Genomic DNA, 22,506 nt, shown 5'->3' with positions numbered 1-22,506 from the left:
GCTGCATTAGATCATTCAACTACAATGATAACAGTAAACTCCCTCGTATTCTAGATTAAACCTTTTCTTTGTGGATTATATCTGAAATAGTAAAAGCCACACAATTTATATGAACTCAGTTGTAAACCTCCATCTGTTTCTCGCACAAGCCAGTAGGTTTATATTTATACCAACAGTGACGTCATCACACACATCCACTGTCCTAATGGAGGTCAAAACAAAATGAACATTGATCTATTTTAGAGATTCACAGACTTTGGGTCTACGTCTGCCTCAGCTGTATGACTTCTGATTCTGAATAAGCCGTGTGTGTGTGTGTGTGTGTGTGTGTGTGTGTGTGTGTGTGTGTGTGTGTGTGTGTGTGTGTGTGTGTGTGTGTGTGTGTGTGTGTGTGTGTGGCTGAGAAGGAATTCCGTTTGAACATGACTGAGACATTAGACTGTTTTGTTATTAAAATTCCTACTTATTGCACCTTTGTGAGTTCCAGTGAAGTCCATGAAGTGGAAAAAAACAACGATAAACATGGACGAAAACATCATCAGCCACCTTTTAATGGGTAATGAGAAACATGTAAATTTGTATGACTGTGGAATACCAACATCTCATTCTACATCTGGCCCCTCGTCATCAAGTGATATCTTCACTTCCTGGTTTGAACACTGTCACGCCGGCGGACACCTAAACCCCATTTTCAGTTCCTTGTCATCAGGCTTTTATGGGCTTTTACATTTTATGGCTGAGGCAAAGTCTGAAGCAGGAGAAAACAATTACACAGGCTGTCAACAGCCGCCGTGCTTAGCTCCACACACTACCATGCTTCAGCAAACAGTGCAGCACAAAAGATTAAAATATAAATAAAAAAATTTAAAAATCTCAGTCCGCAGCGTCTGCTGATCACTGTCCACTGGAGCATAAACACCCTGATCCCCTGTCCTTCAACTGCATGCTTATATGCAAAAAATACCCCAAACACGTTATTGTAGATGATTGCAGGAACTTGTCAAGGTCAGCCAAGGACAAACATCATGATTTATTTTCTTCACAAAGCGTGCGCGCTGTCACCACTAAGTATCCTCGTCTGGCTCATAATGAACAGATGCTCAGCATCTTCTCCTCATTCTTCATCACATGTCTCTTGTTAACTCAGAAGAATGAAGATGACAGGAAGTGAATAGCCGATAATGACATTCATCATGTTAATGATGGTAGACGTGTCACCTGCTAACTCCATCAGCACAAAAACGCTCAGCTCCAGATGAACAAAAAGCTTCTTTAAAGCTTTATTGGCCCAAATTATTCTTGGTCAAAACAGAAGGCAATAAAGTAAATCAACACTAGCAAAGCCCCAAAAAATAAAATCACAAAAATATCTTTTAGTTGGAGAACAGAGAGAGAGAAAGTAAGGCAAACACAGCAAGACAAGAGATGAGAGACAAAAAATATCTCATTAAGCTGCAGGACATTTTCTGTCATTAAATCAGAAGTGAAGACAGAGAGCTGTCAAACAAAGTGGCCTGCGTTGGAGGAACTCAGCACCACAGTAACTCAGATTGTCTCCAGACGTTTCCTTCAGACTGAGCCTGCCTTCCTCTGACACTGACAGCACAGCTGGGATGGCACTAGAGCTTTAAAGCTATAATAAACGAGCACGCAGAAAGCACCCGTCTCATGGAGATTTATCACCAGATAGAAATGAAAATGTCACTGACAAGCATGCTGCTGAAATTCTGTTGTTGTAATTTTAATCTGTGCGAGCACACGAGCCAACTCATCCTGGCCACGGCGCAGCGTTCAAAACCAGAACCTACACTAAAATTTCTGATCAAAGCGTCCTTATTCCAGAGGTTTCAGTAGGAATCCACACTGTTGCAAGTCTATACGTCACAGCTTATTAATTCAGACAGCTAAGTCAACACTGTTCTGGAAGGAAGCACACGACTTTATTCTGTTTCAAGGATGTTTGGTTCTGCCAGGGACACAAGCTCAACCTCTGAAAGGAGAGCACATAAAAGGTCACGTGATTGCCTTGAAACACTAATATGGAAAGCTGTAAAGAGATTTCATTATTACAGATCAGGAGCTGAGACCTTCAATATCAGCTTAGAATAAAGAAGCTTTCAATGCAACAAATAGACCTAGTTTCTAGTTCCTAGTTGGTTCCCACACTGTTCAGGTTAACACCCAATAATAATAATTAACCAGAGATCTGATTGGACGATAACAGAAATAAGGGCTTCAATGCTTAGTTACAACTACGGATAAGTTCATGTGATAATTGGGTCCTGACTCAAACTTTGGGAACTGCTAGTTTAAATATTTAAAGTACAAATGACAAAATGATAAGGATTTGGACTACTGCAACTAACACTATTATTGCAGCATCCAGTAATAACTTCAGTCACATTTTTTTATTGACCACTTTAAATACTAATAAAAGTCTAGTTTTTTTTTTTAAAGGTATGGGGAACCTTTATCATCAATACATTTGCAGTGGTCTCTGGTTAGAATGAATGCCTTGCAAGCCATACTCGGGACATAAAAAGACCTAATCAGCATGGACAGGTCTGCTGTAGCAGAGAGTAGCAGCAGATGGCAGGATCTAAAGTCTTATTACCTGGTATTTGGACATCCCTTTTCAGATTGGATAACAGCAACATGAGTCCACCACTGGCCTGCAACATGGAGGTTTTACCTCCACAAATAACGCAAGCCTGGAGGAGTTTTTCTGTGTGGTGGTGTTGCTAATGCTAACAGTTAGCTTCTACCTGTTGGGATATTCTCTACCTTTTCCTGCACACTAAAAAAACCAGCCTTCCCCATTGTGAGCCAAGATGGGTGAGTCCATGAATGTTAAGTGACAGTGTTACGTAGATCTGTCAGGCTTTTCTAATCCTAGAGTTTCGCCGTCTATTTTCTATCAAAAGCTAATGCAGGAGATAGTCTCCTACACCTATTTTCATGTTCAGCCTGCATGAAAAACACAGAGTGACCGATTATAATCAGAAATAATAATTAAAAATGTTTTCTTCAGTAAACTACACCTTTCAACTGAACTGTTTGTCAAATGCTATTAAAACTAAGAATGGATCGTTTTACTTTATTTTGTAAAAATAAAAAATATACCAGCAACAGACAAATTAAATAGACCCTTGACACATGCAGCTCTTCCACAAGAGGGCAGCAGACAAGACTGGATATGACAGCTTTGTGATGAAGGTACTAATCCTAATACTCCATTTGGATGTCTTGGGGCCAGAAGTGGTTTCAGGATAAGTTGTGACAATAGACTAGATGAGGTAATGTGCCTCTCTGTGTGTTCGCATGCTCACAATACATTAAAAGGAATTTAGGTTTCATCTCGATTTCAGCAAAAGGTCACTAGTGAAAATCTACATCAAATTCGACACTTTTACTACAATTGTGAACCAAAGCTGCTCTTTGGACAGTAAAAGTTTTACTCGTACTAGGGCTGTGCGATATGGCCTGAAATCAATATCACAATGTATTGAGGATTTCACCTCAATAACGATAAATGGACGATAACTAAAGGTATGCGCAAAAACAAAGGTTATCCACTAGATGGGGCTGTCATGTGTCACGTTGTCATGTGACTTGAGGTGGTACAGCTTCTCAAAGTAACATGAATGTCACCAACCTCCGCACATCTTTTCATTTTTTATCAAACTTATTGACATGGGAAAAACTATATAGATTAGAGTCCGAAATTTTGATAACGATGCATTTTTGATATATCGCCCAGTCCTAACTCATACCTTAACTTCTATGGATTTTTTTAACCTAGATGTATTTACGTTTCATGCCTTCGTCTCCACACAGACTAAACAGATCAACCCAAATTTGAAAGGGGGAAATTTTTAAGTTATTGTTCAAATTGTTCAAATACAGAAATCTAGTGAGAAAATATATCAGTTTCTGCAGTACTCTAGATATTTCTCTGCTAAGTTTACATGAAGCTTGAAAACTGAAGCCTGTCGATGCTAGGTCGTATATGAGGCAGCTGTTAATGTACGTTGCCAAGGTCTCTAACCACCACAACTGCTTTAAAAACATTTTTAGACTAAATTACATTTTAAATGTCATTAAAATGCATTGCTAATATAGATTGGACTATGACAATTTCTAAACCAAGCCCAGGTCAGTAACGTAAGACAGAAATCTAAACAAGCACCCTCTGGTGGCTGGCTGCACATAACATTCAACTTTTGCTTCGGTTTTGAACCTTTGCACAAAAAGAACATTGTTTATGGGTTTTACAAACATTTGGTCAGAAATAACTCGTCCAAAGTATTAAAACTCACTATGTATTCTTAAATATTAGCTTCATCTCTGTTGTGTCTAATAATTCTACCATCTACAGGACATTATTTTCCACTATATTCCAAGAATTTCAAAATACAAACCCAGTTTTATTTTTTTCCTTTACTATTCTCATCTCTGAGATCTTTGAGACTGTGAAATGTCATGTCAGAGCGCTTACTGTCAGCCACCTCTCATGGGTAAAAAATGTTCCTCATTGTCATTCAACCTGCTCCAACCCAGATCTTCACTGAAATCCTGACAGCTTTGCTTTGGAGTTTTCCAAAGCTTGCTTACAGTATCGTGTATCTGCCCTCTGATAATCTACATCCTTCATAGCCTCCACATGTGTTAGAAAAGCCTTTTATTAAACCCAAACAATTTTCTTCTCAATACAAACTCAGTGTGGCTGGGTTTGATGTGCACTTAAGGGAAAACAGGACAGACTGAAAGTAAAAAAACAAGCTAAATAAAGAAGTTTCCACTTTGTGGGCATCACTGTGCTCAGAGTACAAAAATATGGTGTCGTTTCTTTGAATCAAGATGAACGCCACAATCGTTTGTCGATTGAATTCATTAAATATGCTCGCCGTAAAGTCTCAGTGTTGCGTCCAAGTAAAGAGCAACAATATTCAGGTCAGATTGAAGTCATAAACTTTGTGTTTAAAGCTGCAAATGAGTCAGATGTTAGCTGAAGGTTTAATCTGATTAACTCAGTAAAGATAAAAAAGAAAGTGTTCTTCAGTAATTTTACAACAATGAGGTGGATGTTTTGCATATTTGCCATCTGTATCGTGTTGACAACAAGAGTCTAAGCACGAGGCATCGTCTGGTGCCTTTCTGCTGATCTGCAATGCAAAACACACCTGTCCCCATGGGACTTTCTGCTGCTGAATCAAGCCAAACCAAAGCTGTAGTTCATAAAAAGTCTTTCATATTTGAACATAACGGGGGTCAAAGGGAAACTCTGCATGCTGACAGAAATCTAGCTGTGCTCAGACTAGCCGTTAGCCACTCAGAAAGCCATTAACAACCAGTGAGATGGCAATTACTTATTTATACCTTTTTACATAAACACGTTAAAATGACTAAAGGAAAATTCCTTTAAGGTCTCAGCTTTACAAATCTCGAGTCTCGTTGTGACAGCAAACTCAAACCAAGCAGCTCCAGGTGACAAAAGTGAATTAAAAAAGTGTTTAAACTGTGTTAGAAAAAGGGCTGAGATTTACCATCCAACACTTCCAGAACACAGAGGTCAGTGTTTTCAAGACTTATTGCTATATCACAAAATTACAGTAAATCAAAGCTATAGATGCCCAAAAACTGTCCACTTTATTTAAAACAAAGATGAATTGCCCATCCAGCACCACGCCACTAGATGGTCTTAAAGTCCTCATTAATGACATCGAAATAGGAGTGGGTAATTTGGGAAAAATGTCACATTACAATTTTGTTTTTGCAAGATCACGATCAGTTTTATCACGACTTTTTTTCTATTTTGACAATTCAGACATTTTGGAAGTTATTTACCATTAAATTGCATACATTTAAAATCATACCCCTTCACTGAAAATAGGATAAAAGATTTCAGAATCCTAAAAATATTAAAATTCCATTATCTATCTATCTCTGCCTTTACCTCTCTATCATCTATCTATCTATCTATCTATCTATCTATCTATCTATCTATCTATCTATCTATCTATCTGTCTACAGTTAGATATCTCAAATGTCCCACAGGCACTTTTCATTGTATATTTATAGTTAATGTAAAATTATTTAAATTATATGTAGAGGTGGCTCATATCCTATCATCCACAATATTACCAGTAATTATTTCTTGTCCAGAGAAAAAATATATCATGTTAAGCTAAATTCACTATGCATCCTTATCTCATGCATTCTCTAGTCAGGATTACACTCATCACTCACCATTTGTCCTTCACTGCTCTCCGTAGTTGTTTCCTGATTATGCAGGGGCGGGGTTTGGCATAAAGAAAGCTCTGGGGTGTTTCTCAATGCCAAGGAACCTCGCCTTGATGTCTTGGCCCTGCCCTGGTTGCCTAGGAGATACGTCATCAGGAGCCACCAAGACGTGTTCCAATGTTCATGTTCTACCGAGGCATGCGTTTGATAGCTGTTTAGCTAGCTGAGCAAGGATACACGTGTCATGTGACGTTACGTGACCGCCGTGGAAGCCACAGTCGTAAGTCTGTTCCATTTAACCATTTTCTTTGAGAAACGCCCCTGGCCAGCAGCCACGGTGAAAAAGCTCGCTAAAACATACATAAACGACACCAAATAATAAAAGTCACAAAGCTAAATGCAAAGTTTAGAGCAGAACATTGACCCAGAGGTTCCCTGATCTAGCAGATGCACGGGTATACACATAGTGAAAGCTTAGAGATGGAGCAAGCTAGTGGCTAATGCTAGCTGCTGTAATCGAGTTTATTGTGCTTCTTCAATTATTCATAATCGTTTATGTCCCCATCTTAATGCACTGATTGTGAGATAATTTTCCTCAGCTCTAGCGAGCATCCCAGTTAAACAAGCCAACACACTGCATTAAACTTGATCTTGGTGTGTCTGTCAGGTCGACAGAAGTGGACTAGCCAATAGCGTGACTTGGCTGTGAAGAAATGTGCCGGTAGACGCGTCCAGAAATAATGGCACAGGTGATAGAATGCAAATAGACGGTTCTACGATCTCCAAGCTTTAGCAGATCGTCATCACTTTATAATCCTTAACAATCCATTATCGTCAGATCGCACGTCCCTACCTCAAAATACAGATTAATAACATTCTCAGCTTGGCTAATGAATCTTAAATGTTGAAAAACTGGTATAGCTAATACAAAGATCTATTGTTGGTTTTGATCATTAAAATAGGATGCCAGGTCAAAAACAATTGGATTTTTGAAAGTCTCCATTTTGAAAAGCTACTTCCAGACTACACACTAAGCTTGTGATGGGACAGGATGTCCACACAGCAGAAAATGTAAGGTCAACAGCAAACACGCAAACTAAAATCTTTGATTATTCACACATCGACTAAGAATCATCTTTGAAAAACCATTAAAAAATTGGTGAATCTACCAGTTGATCAGGGTTGTATTCAAGGATCCAGAGCTATTTGGTGAGTCTTGTGTCACCATAGCAGTAAGAAAACACGGGTACATAAAAATAAAGGTGATTGGTCAGCAGGGATTGTAAACTACTTGACTTTTCTTTTGGTAACAACTATCAAGTGTTTACAGCTCAAGCAACAGCACACAAAGTTCATCTCCCTCACGAGTTCATTAATCGTCACTGAGCTCCGTCTGATGATGGAAACTTTATGGAAAAAATTTTCATGAAGCTGAGGCACAGCTGGTGTCTTTCATATAGCGCTCTCATGATAAAAATCACGATGTATAGTAATGTAAAAGATAACTAGTTTCTTTTTGTTTTTAAGATAATGCCTGATTTATTAGACCTGTGCTCACTCTTGAGTCTAATTCTAAAAGTTTGAAAATTGAAACAAATCATAAATATTATTCTATGGAGTTCAAATCATAATGTAATGAACTTAAAAAAATAAAACCTGCATTGTGCCACATTTAGTTCCTCATAATAAAAATAGGGTTTGAACTTTTAGTCACTTAATGAAATATTTAATTAGGAAAACACTGTAATGAATTAATAATACCATTTAAAATGAATATTTGAAATTAACATCCATATTAAGTTCAAACTTAATATTGCTGAATGAAATTTACATGCATGTAAAACTTTAAATTAGTTTTAAATGTACCAGCACTTTCAGTGAGACAGAAGTACAAATCGACAAAAATGAACACAGGATTCTCCATTTAAAATCTCATAGTACTGTTAATGGTGAAGACAAAAACTTCTAAATATTCAGTAAGTGCAAATTCGGACTGTTGCCTACCAAAATAAAGGCAGGATGACGAGATCCCTTGTAAAACACTTAGATGGTAGGTAAAAGTTCATTTTAGTATTAATTGTGTCTAAATGTTCCTGTATGGGTTTCTCCTGCACATTAATGATGATTAAACAAACTCACTATCTTACCATCAAAGCTGATTCGTCACCCTGCTTTTATTTTTGGTGGGCCACTTCTGTTTTACAGCATTTTGAATTATGTTCTTTTAATAGTTTAAAGTTTAACACGCTTAAATTGAAACATTTTGATGTGAAACTACATATTCAAATAAAATAATTCTAAATGTTGAGATTTAAAAACATAACTGTACCAATGATTATTAAATCATTTTAGAGCTGTAAATTTCCCATGTATAACTTCCTACTCAGCACCCCATACATCACATGTAATTAGGGCCGTTTCTAGAGAAGAAAACAGTCTACTTCTGGGACTTGGGAGCAGACTGGCTTAACTCTGCAGACTCGGACTTACTTGTGTCTAAAAGTGACTTGCTCTCACAACCATAAAACACATTATGATGAAAATCCGCCCATGGAGATTTCATTACTACCGTTTACTCATGACACAGTTCAGGGGATTGAAAGGAAATGTCGCCCTGCCCTGGTGCCAGCTTCATTTCTCATCCTCTGAAAGCAGCTGGAAGGCAAGAAGAAGGCTTGGACCTCACCTGTAGCTCCAGACCCGAGTGTGAATTTACCAACTCGACCTGTGGGCATCTTAGTCCAAACGGAGCGTCCGTCTGTGGCCTCGGTCCTTTAAGAAGTCTGAAACACGAACAGCAGCAGCTTCTGCTTCTCCTTTAAGAGTCCACCGGTAACAGGTGTTCCTTTCACGTACAGGTGACGCTACAGGGATCGACGCTCTGCTGGAGTCCCCCTCCCCTCGGCTCGCTCCTGCTTCCTGTTTGTTTTCAAAAATCTCGGATCACATCTCACATCACTGCCCTGTAAGCTCCTGCATCAGAGCCAGCGCTGAGTTCACGTTTGTTAAAGTACGGTGGCACGACATTATTTATTCTGTCTTTCTGTCTGATGTTTATTTTTCAGTTTCCACTCCTCCGGAGCATCAGGCTCAGAGGCAGCCACAAGGGGGTGTCCTTTACTGCCAGTTGGAGGCCACCACACCAAGCAGACCTGGAAAACTTCTGCTTGCCTTGTTAGGAGGAATAAAAAGAGTCAAAGTTGATAAACATCTACTTTCTTATAATTATAGGGAGTGGTAGGAAGGCATTTAATTATTAGACAAATAAACAACCCAACATATTTAGATTTCTTTGCTAAAAAATATTTTTAAACAATTACTGAAAATCTATTTTCCCTAAAAACTATATTTTTATTTTATTTACATGTTTTCTAATACTCAGTGTAATTTTGTGCTCTTTTAGTAGCATTGAAAGTAGTTTACAACTTTATAATTTCAGTAAATGTATAAAACATCAATGCAAACAAGCCAAGCATTACTAAATAAAGTAACAGTTTGATGTTATTTTTCTTGTGGTAAAAGGGATACTTTGCAACTTTTTCTTATTTTTAATAATTTTCTTGAGCGAGTACTAAAATTACCCTTTACATGGTTAATGAAATGTCACTCAGACCCCCACCACCCTCTGTAGCCACAATACCGCATTTGCAACTTCAGGGTGCTGGGCAGGTCTGTTGGACGTAGAAAACATGAGCTGACATACCTGGTGCTGCAGTCAGCTTCCAGCACATTTCCTGCGTGTTTAGGTCATGAAAACAGCTGATTTGCTGAATTTAGTGATGAATCACTCCTGTAGGCACGAAGGAAGGCTGGGGGAGGCATTTCGGGTGTTAAAAGGACAAACGCAATGAGAGGAGATACATTTTGCTTTTGGTTCTTCTAAGCAGACTAGAGGAAGCTAAAAGCAAGCCAAAACTGCCTAGTCTCCATTTAAAGTAAAAGTAGAAGTAGCATTTAATGATTGGACTCATTGAAATTTTTTATCATTTTAAAGCCACAAGTTCAGTTTATGTAGTGCAAGAATTAATTTGATGCTGTTATTAGTGCAAAAATTAAGTTTTTCTATTAATGTTGAGTGTGATAATTATCTTTAATCATTTGACAAAAATGTGATATTTTAATGTTTATTTTATTTTTTTATTGTCATCGTTTTTCTCTGTAAGAGGTCACTCCTACTTTGGTGCAGCGTGACAGAAATAAACTTAATATGTTCATTGTGAGCAAGGAATTTTGATTGTGAAGTTTGAAACTGTTTGTCAGAAATTTGGAAAAGGGGACAGAAAGTTGCACGTTTACATTTTATTGCTTGTATGAACATCTTAGGTGTGTTCTTGCTGTGTCGTATTTCTAATTCCATGCTGTAGTTCTTTACAACACAGAACAGAACATAAACATACAGGAAACCAACACACACAAACCAATATCTATTATGGACGTCAAAACACCCCACCATACACAACATGTCAGTAATCAGAACATTATATGACCGAGCAAACATAATAACAGACGAAAGAGACCGTAAACAAGAGGACAAACACATACAACATGCTTTCAAGTCCTGCGGATACCAGACATGGGCAATAAATGAAGGAAAACAACAAACAACAGAAAAAAGAACAACCAAAGCAAAGAACCAGAAACCCAGAAAGACAAGAACAAAAACCAGTGATCACCCTACCATACATCAAAGGCATAACAGAAAAAATAACAGCGACAATAAAAATAACGACATAAACACACCAACAAAACCATACACAACAGTTAGAAACATAGTAGTACACCCAAAAGAGAAAATATCAGCTGGACTTCATTTACAAAATCCCATGCAAACTGCAATAAAACATACATAGGAGAAACCGGACGCCAACTCAACACACGAACAATAGAACATAGAAAGGAGTGCGAGAAAGAGGCAAGTCGAAAACACACAAGAGCAGCAAAAGAAGAAGCAGAAAGTACAATAAAGAAGTCAGCCGTAACAGATTACTGCACAAGAGAAAACCATCTAATGGACTGGGACAACACACGGATCATAAACACCGAACAACAAAAATACAAAAGATGGATTAAAGAAGCAATCGAGATAAGGAGACATGGATGTGAGACCATGAACAGGGACGATGGAGTTTACACGTTGGACCGCGCATGGGACTGCATCATCGGAGAGGGGAGAGCGGGCAGTAGAGGGCGACAACGTCCTCTGCTGCCCGCGGATAAATGGAGAAGAAAGTGACGCCACCATCAGTGTCAGCCTGAGGAAGTTTGCAGCCGCAAACGAAACATAGCGGGAAAACAGGTAACGAAACCGTTTCTGTGTTTTAAAAAAGAACTACAGCATGGAATTATTGCTTGTATGTTTGTCAAATGTAATTTGCTGCTTTCCTGGTGGATCCTCCAACAAAAGGAAATTTTTATATCGTAATGGGTTTTTTAAGTAAAGTGTGTCTTTTTTCAAGACGATTTATGACCTCTGACCTTCAGAATCCCATTAAAAATGCACATGATATAATTCAAGTTCAGTCAAATCCATCACATTTCCAGTTTTTTTAACGTTCTTTATTTTCATATGAAATCATTGTAAGGAGAAGAAAAACACATTTTAAATGTTCTGAACAAAAAGCAATACTTTAGTAATTAACACATTTCACTCAAAAATATACGGTGGAGCGATAAAAATACCCACTTCTGGTTGGATACTAACACGAATGCAGTGCTTCAGGTGTAAACAGTAAACAACACCTTAGCTGCTTCATATGACAGCAACCTTTAAAACGGTGATCGTCTCAGACATCAACCCTGAGTGGGAGTGATTTAAAAGTTTCAGTGAAGATTTGTCTAAAGTACTGTAGCATATTATTTATGTGTGGAGTTTTGTAACAGCAAAGTGGTGCAGCGGCTCTGACGTCCTCCCCTGATTCACAGCTAATAAAGAAGGATCAACTCTCCCAGGTCAGCGGGGCTCGTGGTGTGGAGAGTAATAAAGCACAGACCAAACAAGAAACAAGACAAACTTCCATGTATCTGTAATATATCAGCGATACGTGGAGCCCTTCAGGATGAACATCAGTCTCAGCAGCAAGAAGTTTTTGCTCCTTGTTTTTTCGTTCGCTACATGCATTCAGAAAGTTAACAGCAGCAGGGAACAGTTTGTGTCGAAGCTTTTGTTTTGACTCAGTCGCCAAAATCTGGGATATCGTCGTAAGAGTAGCCTCGGTAACCTTTGGCGGCGTAGTAGGCGATCCTCAGGTGGTAAAACCCTGGGAGGAAAACGAGCAGACCGATGATGATGATGGGGATCGTGCTGTCGGGATTCTGGAATGGAATGACAGAATGTTGATCCACCACATCATAACATGTCCCAGCCACAGGTCTACACATCACAAACTGTAGAACAATGTTTGTCCCTTTAAAGATTTCTTCTTTGTCTTGTCATTTAAAAGTTTCTGATCAACAAGCTAATTTAATTCCACCACATTGGAGGATGTTCCATCATGAACAGCTTTTTAAGGGACTGAGAGAAGAGAATTCATCATTCAACAAGTCCTCCAGATCCTGATTTGTAACAAATCTGCCCCAGACCATCACAGTACCACCACCATGCTTGACTGCTGGATGCATTTCTGTATTTCTTTCCAGAAAGTTCCACTTTTAGCAACAGATTATCTTCCCAAACGTCTTGGGGATCTTTCTTGTTTTTAAATCATGACCTCTGACCTTAATCAAGTGAGGCCTGCACGGCTTTAGATGTTCTGGGTTATTTTCTTCTCAGACTATTTGATGTGATAAATTAAACAGAACCTAGATTTCTAAATAATGTGACTGGTTATGATTTAACAATTAGGGAAGTACTTTTCTACATAGTTCCAGGTTGATTTGGATAGTATGAGTTCTTGAACAAATGAAATCATCATTTGACAACTGTCTTAAGTGTTTGCTACAGCAGGGAGACAAAGGGTAAATACCTTGTTCACAGCACTGGATTGGAATTCATGATCAGCTAATGCCAGAGGAGGAAGAACAGAGCCCAGTAGGGACTAATGTACTCATCACACTTAAACATGCTTAACACCACACTTCCTGCCAACACGACATCAATACCCTCCTGTGTGCACACAGCACAGAGGTATGATGATCTCTTCCACCCGTGTGAGGTCTGCTTTCATGTAAATCAGCAGTAGCTCCATGTCGAGGGCAGATAGCCACCAGGAGGTGGAGACTGCTTCCAAAAGGAGCAGAGGGAGGTGCTCCATTTCACCACCAGATGGCAGCAGAATGCATGGAGTTGCTGCAGACATCCCACTGGTTTCCTGCAGCATTAAAGCTTTGAAATCATGTAAGTTAGAAAGACGCAGAGAAAAAAATCCGGAAAAGCGTCGATTTGATTTATCATGACTATTTAATTACCTTCACTCTCTTTTTACATGCATTGAGTTTAACTGGATGTCATCTTGGGTTCTTCTAGTGAAAAGTAGACTAGTAGTAGGAGTAGTCTTCTACTTTTCTTATTTTTATAACAAAAATATGATCAACATAAACTCAGAAAATGTTTTCTCTGTCCATCCTATTTTTATTTTACGTAGTGTTGTACCTCAAACTTACATAAAGTTACATAAAAGGGAACTTCAAACAAAGTTCTGCTATTTTCACCTTATTTTATTTCACATCAAACTTGTTTGGAAAGCCTGGTTGAAGTTTACTAGCTACACCACCCAGGCCTGGTTACTAGCAGACTGGTAGGGTTAATGAAACAAATTAATGGTTGAATATGGAGCAATTTAATGAAAAGCTTTTTTTTTTCCTGATGTAAAACTGATGCTGTGTTTCAGAGGAAGACAACATCATCCCAACAGTCCAGCATGATGGTGGCAGTGTGATTATCTGGAGCTGTTTAGCCATGGTAGGACTAGGACGTCTTGCTTTGTGAAACCATGAATTCTGCTCTCACCAAAAAAATCCTGAAGAAGAATATCTGACCTTTGACCTAAAACAGGCCATTCAGGCTGGAAATACCTATAGTGTGGTTGAAGCAAAACAGTTGGGGTTGGGTTATCTTTGTCTGATGGGGATATTTGTTTGATGAGCTGAAACATGTTACGCAAAAGAAAAAAAAAAGAAAAATCAAAGTTGTGTGTAATTTTTACAAATGAAGGCTGAGACAGAATAATAAACCATGTAATTACAAAATTTTACCCAGTCATGATCATTAATAATTGACAGGAAGTGATCTATTAACACTGTCAAATCATTATTTACGTTTACACACAAAAGCAGGAGCAGAAGAAATCTACCAATTAAACAGGTAGGGTGTATTTACAGCTACTATAATAAACCCAAGTGTGTGTCATAAATGGTGTTAAGAGGTGAATTCTTGTCACTGTTCCTACCTTTAAAACCTGACTGACTGCAGATATTTCTGTTTGTCACAGCGAGTCTAAATTAAACTCTCTAGAGCTGCCGCATTTCATGCAGCTGAGAAACGGAAATCTGGAGGTGAGCAGTTTTCCTCCCTGCTTCGGCTCACTGGCTCAGGTAATGGAACTGAGGTGGCGTCAACAAACTGCTTCACCTGTGCTATGATAAGTCAAAATGTTTGCTGCAGCAAAAAGTCCATCAGTGCAAACTGGAATGTCTTCAATGCACCAAGAGTTGAAAGTGCCCCAGTTTCCACAGTAGCTGCAGCAAATCTGCTGTTTTCTTCTTCTACGTCAGGTTGGATAGTTTGTTCTTTAACACAAAATCTGAAATTCACAACTTAGTTTAATTAAACTTGACTATTTGTGCAGCTAATAGTTAGCATTTGATTTTTATTAGAGTGAAAATAATAAAAATAAAAATCCCATGGTTAATATTAAACAAGCCTCAGCTCAGCTCAGCTTTAAGCACTTTCAAAGCCTGGAAAATAAAACCTATTAATATTTCAGCTTTGCAGCGTATCCAAGTACCTGTAAGAGCGGCATATTTGTGAGACACTCAGGAAGTAAGCTGAGACGATCATGCTAATTATTACTTTGCCTGCTGTAGATAGCTCACTGATTGGCTTCAGTTTAGAGAAACTGTTTTGTTTTGTTACTTAAATAAATGTATTAAAATAACCAATAAATACTATGCTGCATTCCCTGAACTATAACACCTGTTTTAGAGTAGAAGCACACTTCATCTGTAGCTCTACTGTACCTGTTCTTCCCAGCCAACAGGATGTCTGAGATCCATCTGTTCCATGAACAGAAATGACTCACGTTTACAAACCAAACTCACCTTAACGTGGATGACTCCGGACAGGAAAAGAGCCCCAACGATGATCAGTAAGGAGCCGATCAGGAAGAGGAATACCGCCACCGCAATGGCCTTGTATGGGACCCTGGGGGGGCTCTTCATGAACTGAAATGAGGTGCAGCCTTTATTAGACTCTTAGGTATCATCAGTTTAGTACACTAATAATAATCATTTATATATCTATGTATGTAGATTTAACACACCTTATGTAGAGCTGGGCAACACGGGATATGGGTTTTTTTCTTCATATTTTTATTTCACCAGTGTGTGAATGGATGATGACTGATTGTGTTGTAAGCACCTTGGGGGATGTCAGGACTCTAGAAGGCGCTATATCAAACACAGGCCACTTACCTTTTCATTTTAGTTTAAGTAAATTAAGTTTATTTACCGGTTAATCTGCGTTCCTACCCTCACCTATGGCCATGAACTTTGGGTAGTGACCGCAAGAACGAGATCGCGGATACAAGCCGCCAAAATGAGTTTTCTCCTCAGGGTGGCTGGGCTCTCCCTTAGAGATAGGGTGAGAAGCTTGGTCATCTGGGAGGGGTTCGGAGTAGATCCACTGCTCCTCCACATCAAGAGGAGCCAGTTGAGGTGGCTCAGGCATCTAGTTAGGATGCCTCCTGGACCTCTAGTGAGGTTTTCTGGGAAGATCCAGGACAAGCTGGAGGTACTATGTCTCACGGCTGGCCAGGGAATGCCTTGGTAATCCCCCATGGAGCTGGCCCAAGTGGCTGGGGAGAGGGAAGTCTGGGCCTGCCTGCTTTGGCTACTGCCCTCGCGACCCAATTCCGGATAAGCAGCTGAAAATGGATGGATGGATGGATAGTTTAAGCGATCATCTGTTTTAATACTCTAACAGCAAAACACAAGACCCATCAACTATTAGTTTATTTCTTGGTTTTTTTCCCAATTCTTTTCTCTGAGCTGCGTGTTTTATTATTACAGTTTTTAGCAAATTAGTGTCTTGCTTTAGAGTGAAATGATAAAGAATAAATGTTCAAAATGTCATGACTACTAAGAGAATGAAGCAAGAACATGGCAAATGAGGCGTTTTAGTTCTACAGAACATTTAGTGCTTTATTAGAGGTTAAAATGCTGCCTGAACATCATTAAATCTAAATTATTCCAGACGTTTTGTTAAGTATCTCATGAAATGTTTTCATATGAGGAAAGAAACACCAGCGCATCTCTTTTATAAAACAAAAGGTTATCAGACATGAATTTTAAATGTTATTTTTCATATTTTATTTTAAAGAGACAATGTGTAGTTTTTACCGTTAATCCAACCCAAAAATACATCGAAATATTGTTGAAAATGAAAAAATTAAGTCCAGTTGTTGAAAAATATTGAAGGCTTCATACCATATAACCATGAAATCAGGTGTGGGTCTAGGGTCTTTGAGGGGTGCCATATTAAACGCCATGTTTCCTTATGGCTGGCTCAGGGTCCTGCGCCTGTCGATGATGTTACGCTGGATGATTGGCTGGATGTACGACTTATGAAACACTAGCACATTCAAAAACATTTAGGCTGTAAGAAACATGAATTTAATTACAAAACTGCTAAACTCTTTCCAAAACATATGTGAAAGAACAGAATCGAAAAAGAGATACGATATATTTTGACCGAGTGGTATTGCCATAGTATGATGATGTCATCGGCATATGCAGGACCCCAAGCAGATCTGGAAACTACAGCACCATAAAATTACATTCAGCATTGCATTCTCCCACTGGAATCAACTGAAGCACCATCAAAGTCTGAGGAGCCACGCCGGGGTTGCATGCTTTCTGCTCCACAGGTAACCATATTTACTGCAATGTTTTATCAAACTAGCGACAGTCACAGTGATATGGTGTAAAACTACGCTGAAATGTATGAATGTACCGCCCCCTAGTGGCAGGAAACTGCAACTGCCACTTTAAATATAGTAAATAACTAGTGTCTAACATTATGAAGTGTCTTGTTTGAATCGCTGATAATGAAGATCAGGATGCAAAAATTTTTCCTTCAATCTGTTGATTTGTTAACAGTAAATTTGATTTTCTTTTTTTTTTTTTGTTTTTAACAAAAAAAAACAGCTCATAGCTCTCAGGTGCAACATAGAGTTTACTCTGTGATGCTTGTATGAAATGTGATTCTGTTCATGTGAGATATTTTCAAAACCATGCCTGACTCCAGCAACACTCCTCTCTGGATATTCTGGATTCATCACAGATTAACAGCCAAGTGTTAATAAAGGTTGTTCTGATAAAAAAAAATCAGCAGTTACTCTATGACAACAGTCTCTTACCTGCAGGTCTATGTAACCATTGTCATCAGCAGCCAGGCGTGAATACTTGACCTTGTTGGACATTGCAGCGGCCAACACGTATCTCCCAGCTGCCTTCAGTGTGACATAATCGCTGTTTCACAGAAACATGGTCAAAATGTACTCATTAGTACTTCTTCTTGATTTAAGCTACAAATGATCACTAAAAAGGGTATGCAAGAAAAATCATTATTAAAATATTTTGCTGACTGTTGCCCACAAGAATTACTTTATTTTGCTGTGCCTCCTAATTAACGTGCACTTCTGTCCTGCCCCTTCTGAAACCAAACTAAGGCTAAACACCGGTGATAAACATCAAAAACATGTCCCCACTAGCAGCTCTGTCTTCTTCATATGACTGATCGATAAGTCAGTAAACTGAGTTTAATTGGTTCATGTCTGAATGTAAATATATATATATATATATATATATTAGTTGTATTTCTTTATATAAACAGACCTAGACATTTTTATGATGGGCCTTTTTCTTTTATGTCAAAATTCTCAAAAATGTTCTAAAGTTATGACATGCAAACCTCATTAACAATTTGCAATGAAATTTTCTTTTCAAATCTGCTTTGAAACGTTTCATTCCTGCTATCACATTAATGGGCTCTAAACTTTTCTCTGTGTCACATCTGTTCAATTAATTATAGAAAATCCATCTCATTTACCTTCGATTGTACTTTTGTGCTTGTAAGTAAAATATCATGTCAGCTGAAGTTTGGCTCACTTTTAGTCTAAAGAAGCAAATTAAAAAATATATATCTGACTCTTAAATTTGCACTTCCCTTTTCTCAGCTGCTCCTAAATACTTTCTACTGGTGCTTCAGTTGAGTCAGTTTTGAAGGACATACATTTAATCAGAAAACCTACAAAATGTTCCTGTTTTAATACAAGCAGATATCCTCACAGAGAAAACACAGATCAGAACAAACCCGAGAAGCGTGACCACTCATGTGATTTACTTTAAGCCCTAAATTTAGTCCATGGAGGGGATTTGGGATCTGTCAGAAATATCCTTGCTCTTGAGCCCCTTCATCCATCCCTCCATCATACACCAGAGTTCCTGATAGAGTGGTGGACGGGATACAATAATTATAGGCTACTGCACACAAAAAATGGAGGAGCTTTTCATTTCTGCAGTTTTAATGAATGTGCAGGAAAAGGGACAATATTTGTGATATCAACTTGCAAAAATATCTACCGACCGTGTCTAATTATTTTTATTTTACATTAATGCATGGGACAATGTGTTGTTTAAACCTTTTCTCACCTACACTTTAGGTTTAGTGTTTCCTGCTGCTGCTTTGAGGCATCTCATAAAATTTGTGTTAATCCTTCAAAGCTCCTTGTGCAAGAAATGATCCGTACAAATAGTTTTATTGTTAACAGCCAAGAACAGCGGATTAAAAGTCTTTGTAACGAGCAAGTAGCTGAAAGATGAACAGAAAGCGTTTCTTTTTAAAAGTGAGTTTGAGAGTGCTGCTTTGTAGCTTTAATCAGTCAGCAAATAAAAATAAATATAGATTGTATCATTTTAAGAAGGGGTTGAGTTTGTTGTTGAGCTACTAACGACATGATTAGCTGTAGCATTAGCCTGTTAGAAGTTCTGCTACGTTGTGTCAAGAGCCGACAAAAGCAACAACACTGTGGTTCCAAACCTCAGGTTATTTTCTTACCTTAATGTGACGTCAAATAAACACCACTACACTAAAAACTTGTAAGGAGGCTCAAACTAATCTGTAGCGGTGGCACATCAACTATGTTTACCATCAAGAGAATCAACTTCCGTGTTTTCTTTTGTGGCGCATGCGCACGAGATTCTCGTCCGTTCCTTTTCCAGTTTAAGGGAAATTAATATTGTTTATTCGCGTGAGGTAACTAAAACGTGTTAAATGATTAAATTCCAAGATTGTTATTACTCTAATAAGTTCCCTAATTGTGTTTTTGTTTTAAAATCAAGAATAAAAATACTACTAACAAGTTCACTGATGAAGGTCTTCATATACTAGTTTTAATATAATTTACTCCTCTTAGAATCCACAATGCATCAGTATATAATAAGTGCAAAAAATAAACACTGGAAATTTTTAAAACAACTCTGATTTTGTTCAATTAATGGAACCAGATTTGTTTGACTTTTAATTTTTGTTTTAAAAAGTATCTCTCTTTTATTTTTTTTAGTTTAGATAGTTTTTTATTAGATTTTTTTCACAGTCATTTGCCCTGCACTGAATCATGAACTACTAGAAAAAAATAGAGCAAAAATATTACAAACACTTGTTTGTGATGATGTGTTTATTCCCATCTTTTTGTCTTCTCTTTATTAGAGTTTGGATCAAAGGGGCAGAAAGGGAGCCCTGATATGTTTTCTCCCAGTCACATCCTCTGGCTCCCACAGTGTTCCTAGGCCAGTATACGATCCCTCTAGCATGTCAGTCCAGCGGCCTCCTCCCAGCAGGACATGCCAGAAAAACCTCAGCTGGGAAGTATCCAGGCGTCCTGATCACATTCTCAAACCATCTCAGCTGGTTCCTCTGAATGTGGAAGAGCAGCGGTTTCACTCCAACTCTCATCCCAGCTCCTAATTCCACTGACACTGAGCTTGCCCATCCTGCAGCCTTTATTCACCATCTCATTTATTTTATCTTTCCTCCCTTTCCTTGCTCATGACCAAAGGTGAGGGTTGGAAAGTAGATCAACTTGTAATTCAAGAGCAACATTTTCAAGAATCAAGATTATTTACTTAAAATTGCACAGTTGTACAACAAAACTGACTTTGCACTCACTAAAGACAGCTTGTGTAAAAGGTAGCAAAAATATGAGTAAAATTAAATAGCAAGGCTAAAATATAGGTCACACACATGCTCTCTCTCTCTCTCTCTCTCTCTCTCTCACACACACACACACACACACACACACACACCTTTCACACAAACTGCCAGTCTAAGGCGCAAAAATGTATAATGTAAACATGGTTATAAGACAAGTCTAAACTACAAACTGAAATTTAAAGTGAACATAATATAAATGTGAAGAGTCACATGTTGAGGTATCAGGATGAACTAGCTAAATGTCAAGGTGCTGTAGTGAACTTATTGTCCAGCAGAATCACTGTCCATTCAGTTCAGCGATGGTTCTTGGATAAAAGCTGTTTATCAGCCTGGTGGTGCGGTTTTTTATTGCCCATTACCGTTGTTGTGCCTTCTTTATCAGACATTTGGTGTTGTGTGTCCATGTGAGGTCCTCTGATATGTTTGTGCCCAGGAACTTGAACTGTGACACCCTCTCCACTTGCTCCATTTATTGTGAGTGACACTTGTGAGGGTAAGCCCACCCACAACACCAACACTATCATTAAGTTTGCTGATGATACAACCGTGGTGGGCCTAATCAGGAAATGAGCCAGCGTACAGGGAAGAAGTGCTGCAGCTGGTAGACTGTACAGCTAACAACCTGACCCTGAACACCAACAAAACCAAAGATATCATCATTGACCCAAGAAGGAAAAAGGTAGAGCACCTGCCTTGACGTGTTGCAGAAATAGTCTCTCCATGCACTAGCTTACAAGCTATAACTCTCTTTACCCCACATCTGCCCATTGATCTCCTGCTCCATTCATCTTGTATTAGTGAAGAAGTTACATCTTTTAGCACCTTTCTCCTAATCTTTGCCTTAACTGCATTAAAGGCCAAAGTTCATTGCAGCCCCTTGCCTTTTAGATGCAGTTTTAACACCCTTCAGTTATTTTTAACAACAGCAATTCTGAAAAACAACAACCACATCATTTTGGATGTCCAGACAAAAAAAAAACACACCCAATCTCACAATAAAAGGAAAGATATGTAATTTATTCTCTCTGCAAATAGCAGGAAACCAAGTACATCCAATGAGAAGGAACTGCACTCTGATGTGAACTTTTTACCATCATAAATAAGAACACACAGTTGAGACGGTGCCACTTTAATCATTGTGCAAACCTTGAATAGGATTTGGTGAGTCGAGAGAAAAAGGAAGTGGAAAAAGTTGTAAATCGAGACCATCGCTGAATTCTTTACTGTATGAAACACTATAAACTCCAAACGCCATATCAGCAATGCTCCTTTCTTTCCACTTTAAATCAGACTCAGCCCTGCTCAGCTGAGTATTTATGAAGGGACAAAAAGTCCATGAGCAAACTGGGAAAACACTTTGAGTAGGACTTAAAGTTTTTCCCTCCAACACATTTCTGCTCAGTGATTATTAAAATATTTACTATCAAATGAACACAAAGTCTTCAAGTGTGCAGAGACACATTTATAAGGGACCTCATATATTATTGATATTATTATTGTCACATTTTAACCTCATATATTAGAAAGTTTTTTTTCTCCTAATAGAAAGAAAATTGCAAATAAATAAAAAAAACTTGGATTTCTACTGTGAACAAAAACAGCTGCTCAAGGGATGAAAAGAGTCTCACAGGTTAGAGCTGGACAACAACCTGCTCACCTAGCCTGAACTCTGGTGCAGCTCATTTCCTCTCAGAGTAGACTCAAAAGGCTCTTTGTCTGAGTGACTTTATCTTTTGCATTATCTCTGTTGCACCACCATGACAACTTTATTAGGTACAAATGTTCTATTGCTTGTTTAAACAATCGCGTGAGAGGACTTACTGAAGTTCTAATGA

The 22,506-nt window shown here is 38.4% G+C and overlaps 2 protein-coding genes across 3 annotated transcripts in view; both read right to left on the bottom strand.

The window, feature by feature from the left end:
• igsf9a (immunoglobulin superfamily, member 9a) overlaps positions 1-9,066 on the bottom strand; it is a 110,614-nt gene extending 101,548 nt beyond the window's left edge. Inside the window, exon 1 of the mRNA XM_054744122.2 lies at positions 8,930-9,066. The gene's annotated coding sequence lies outside the window, so the exon portion shown is untranslated. The remainder of the gene's footprint in view (positions 1-8,929) is intronic.
• Positions 9,067-11,777: 2,711 nt separating this feature from the next.
• Positions 11,778-19,661, bottom strand: LOC107374056 (transmembrane protein 230). 2 transcript variants are annotated; one of them, XM_070552222.1, is made up of 4 exons: positions 19,517-19,661; positions 17,817-17,928; positions 15,499-15,621; positions 11,778-12,555 (listed from the first exon to the last, which is right to left on the bottom strand). In XM_070552222.1, exons 2-4 carry the CDS (start codon positions 17,877-17,879, stop codon positions 12,415-12,417), a joined length of 327 nt encoding a protein of 108 aa, XP_070408323.1. In that variant the 5' UTR covers positions 17,880-17,928; positions 19,517-19,661; the 3' UTR covers positions 11,778-12,414. The 2 variants fall into 2 exon arrangements, with proteins under 2 accessions (XP_070408323.1, XP_070408324.1); XM_070552223.1 differs by lacking the exon at positions 19,517-19,661 and adding an exon at positions 16,885-17,029.
• Positions 19,662-22,506: the final 2,845 nt, after the last annotated feature.

Source organism: Nothobranchius furzeri, chromosome 6 (genome assembly GCF_043380555.1).
Source record: "Nothobranchius furzeri strain GRZ-AD chromosome 6, NfurGRZ-RIMD1, whole genome shotgun sequence".
Lineage (NCBI taxonomy): Eukaryota > Metazoa > Chordata > Actinopteri > Cyprinodontiformes > Nothobranchiidae > Nothobranchius > Nothobranchius furzeri.
This window is presented reverse-complemented; position numbering and strand designations above follow the sequence as displayed.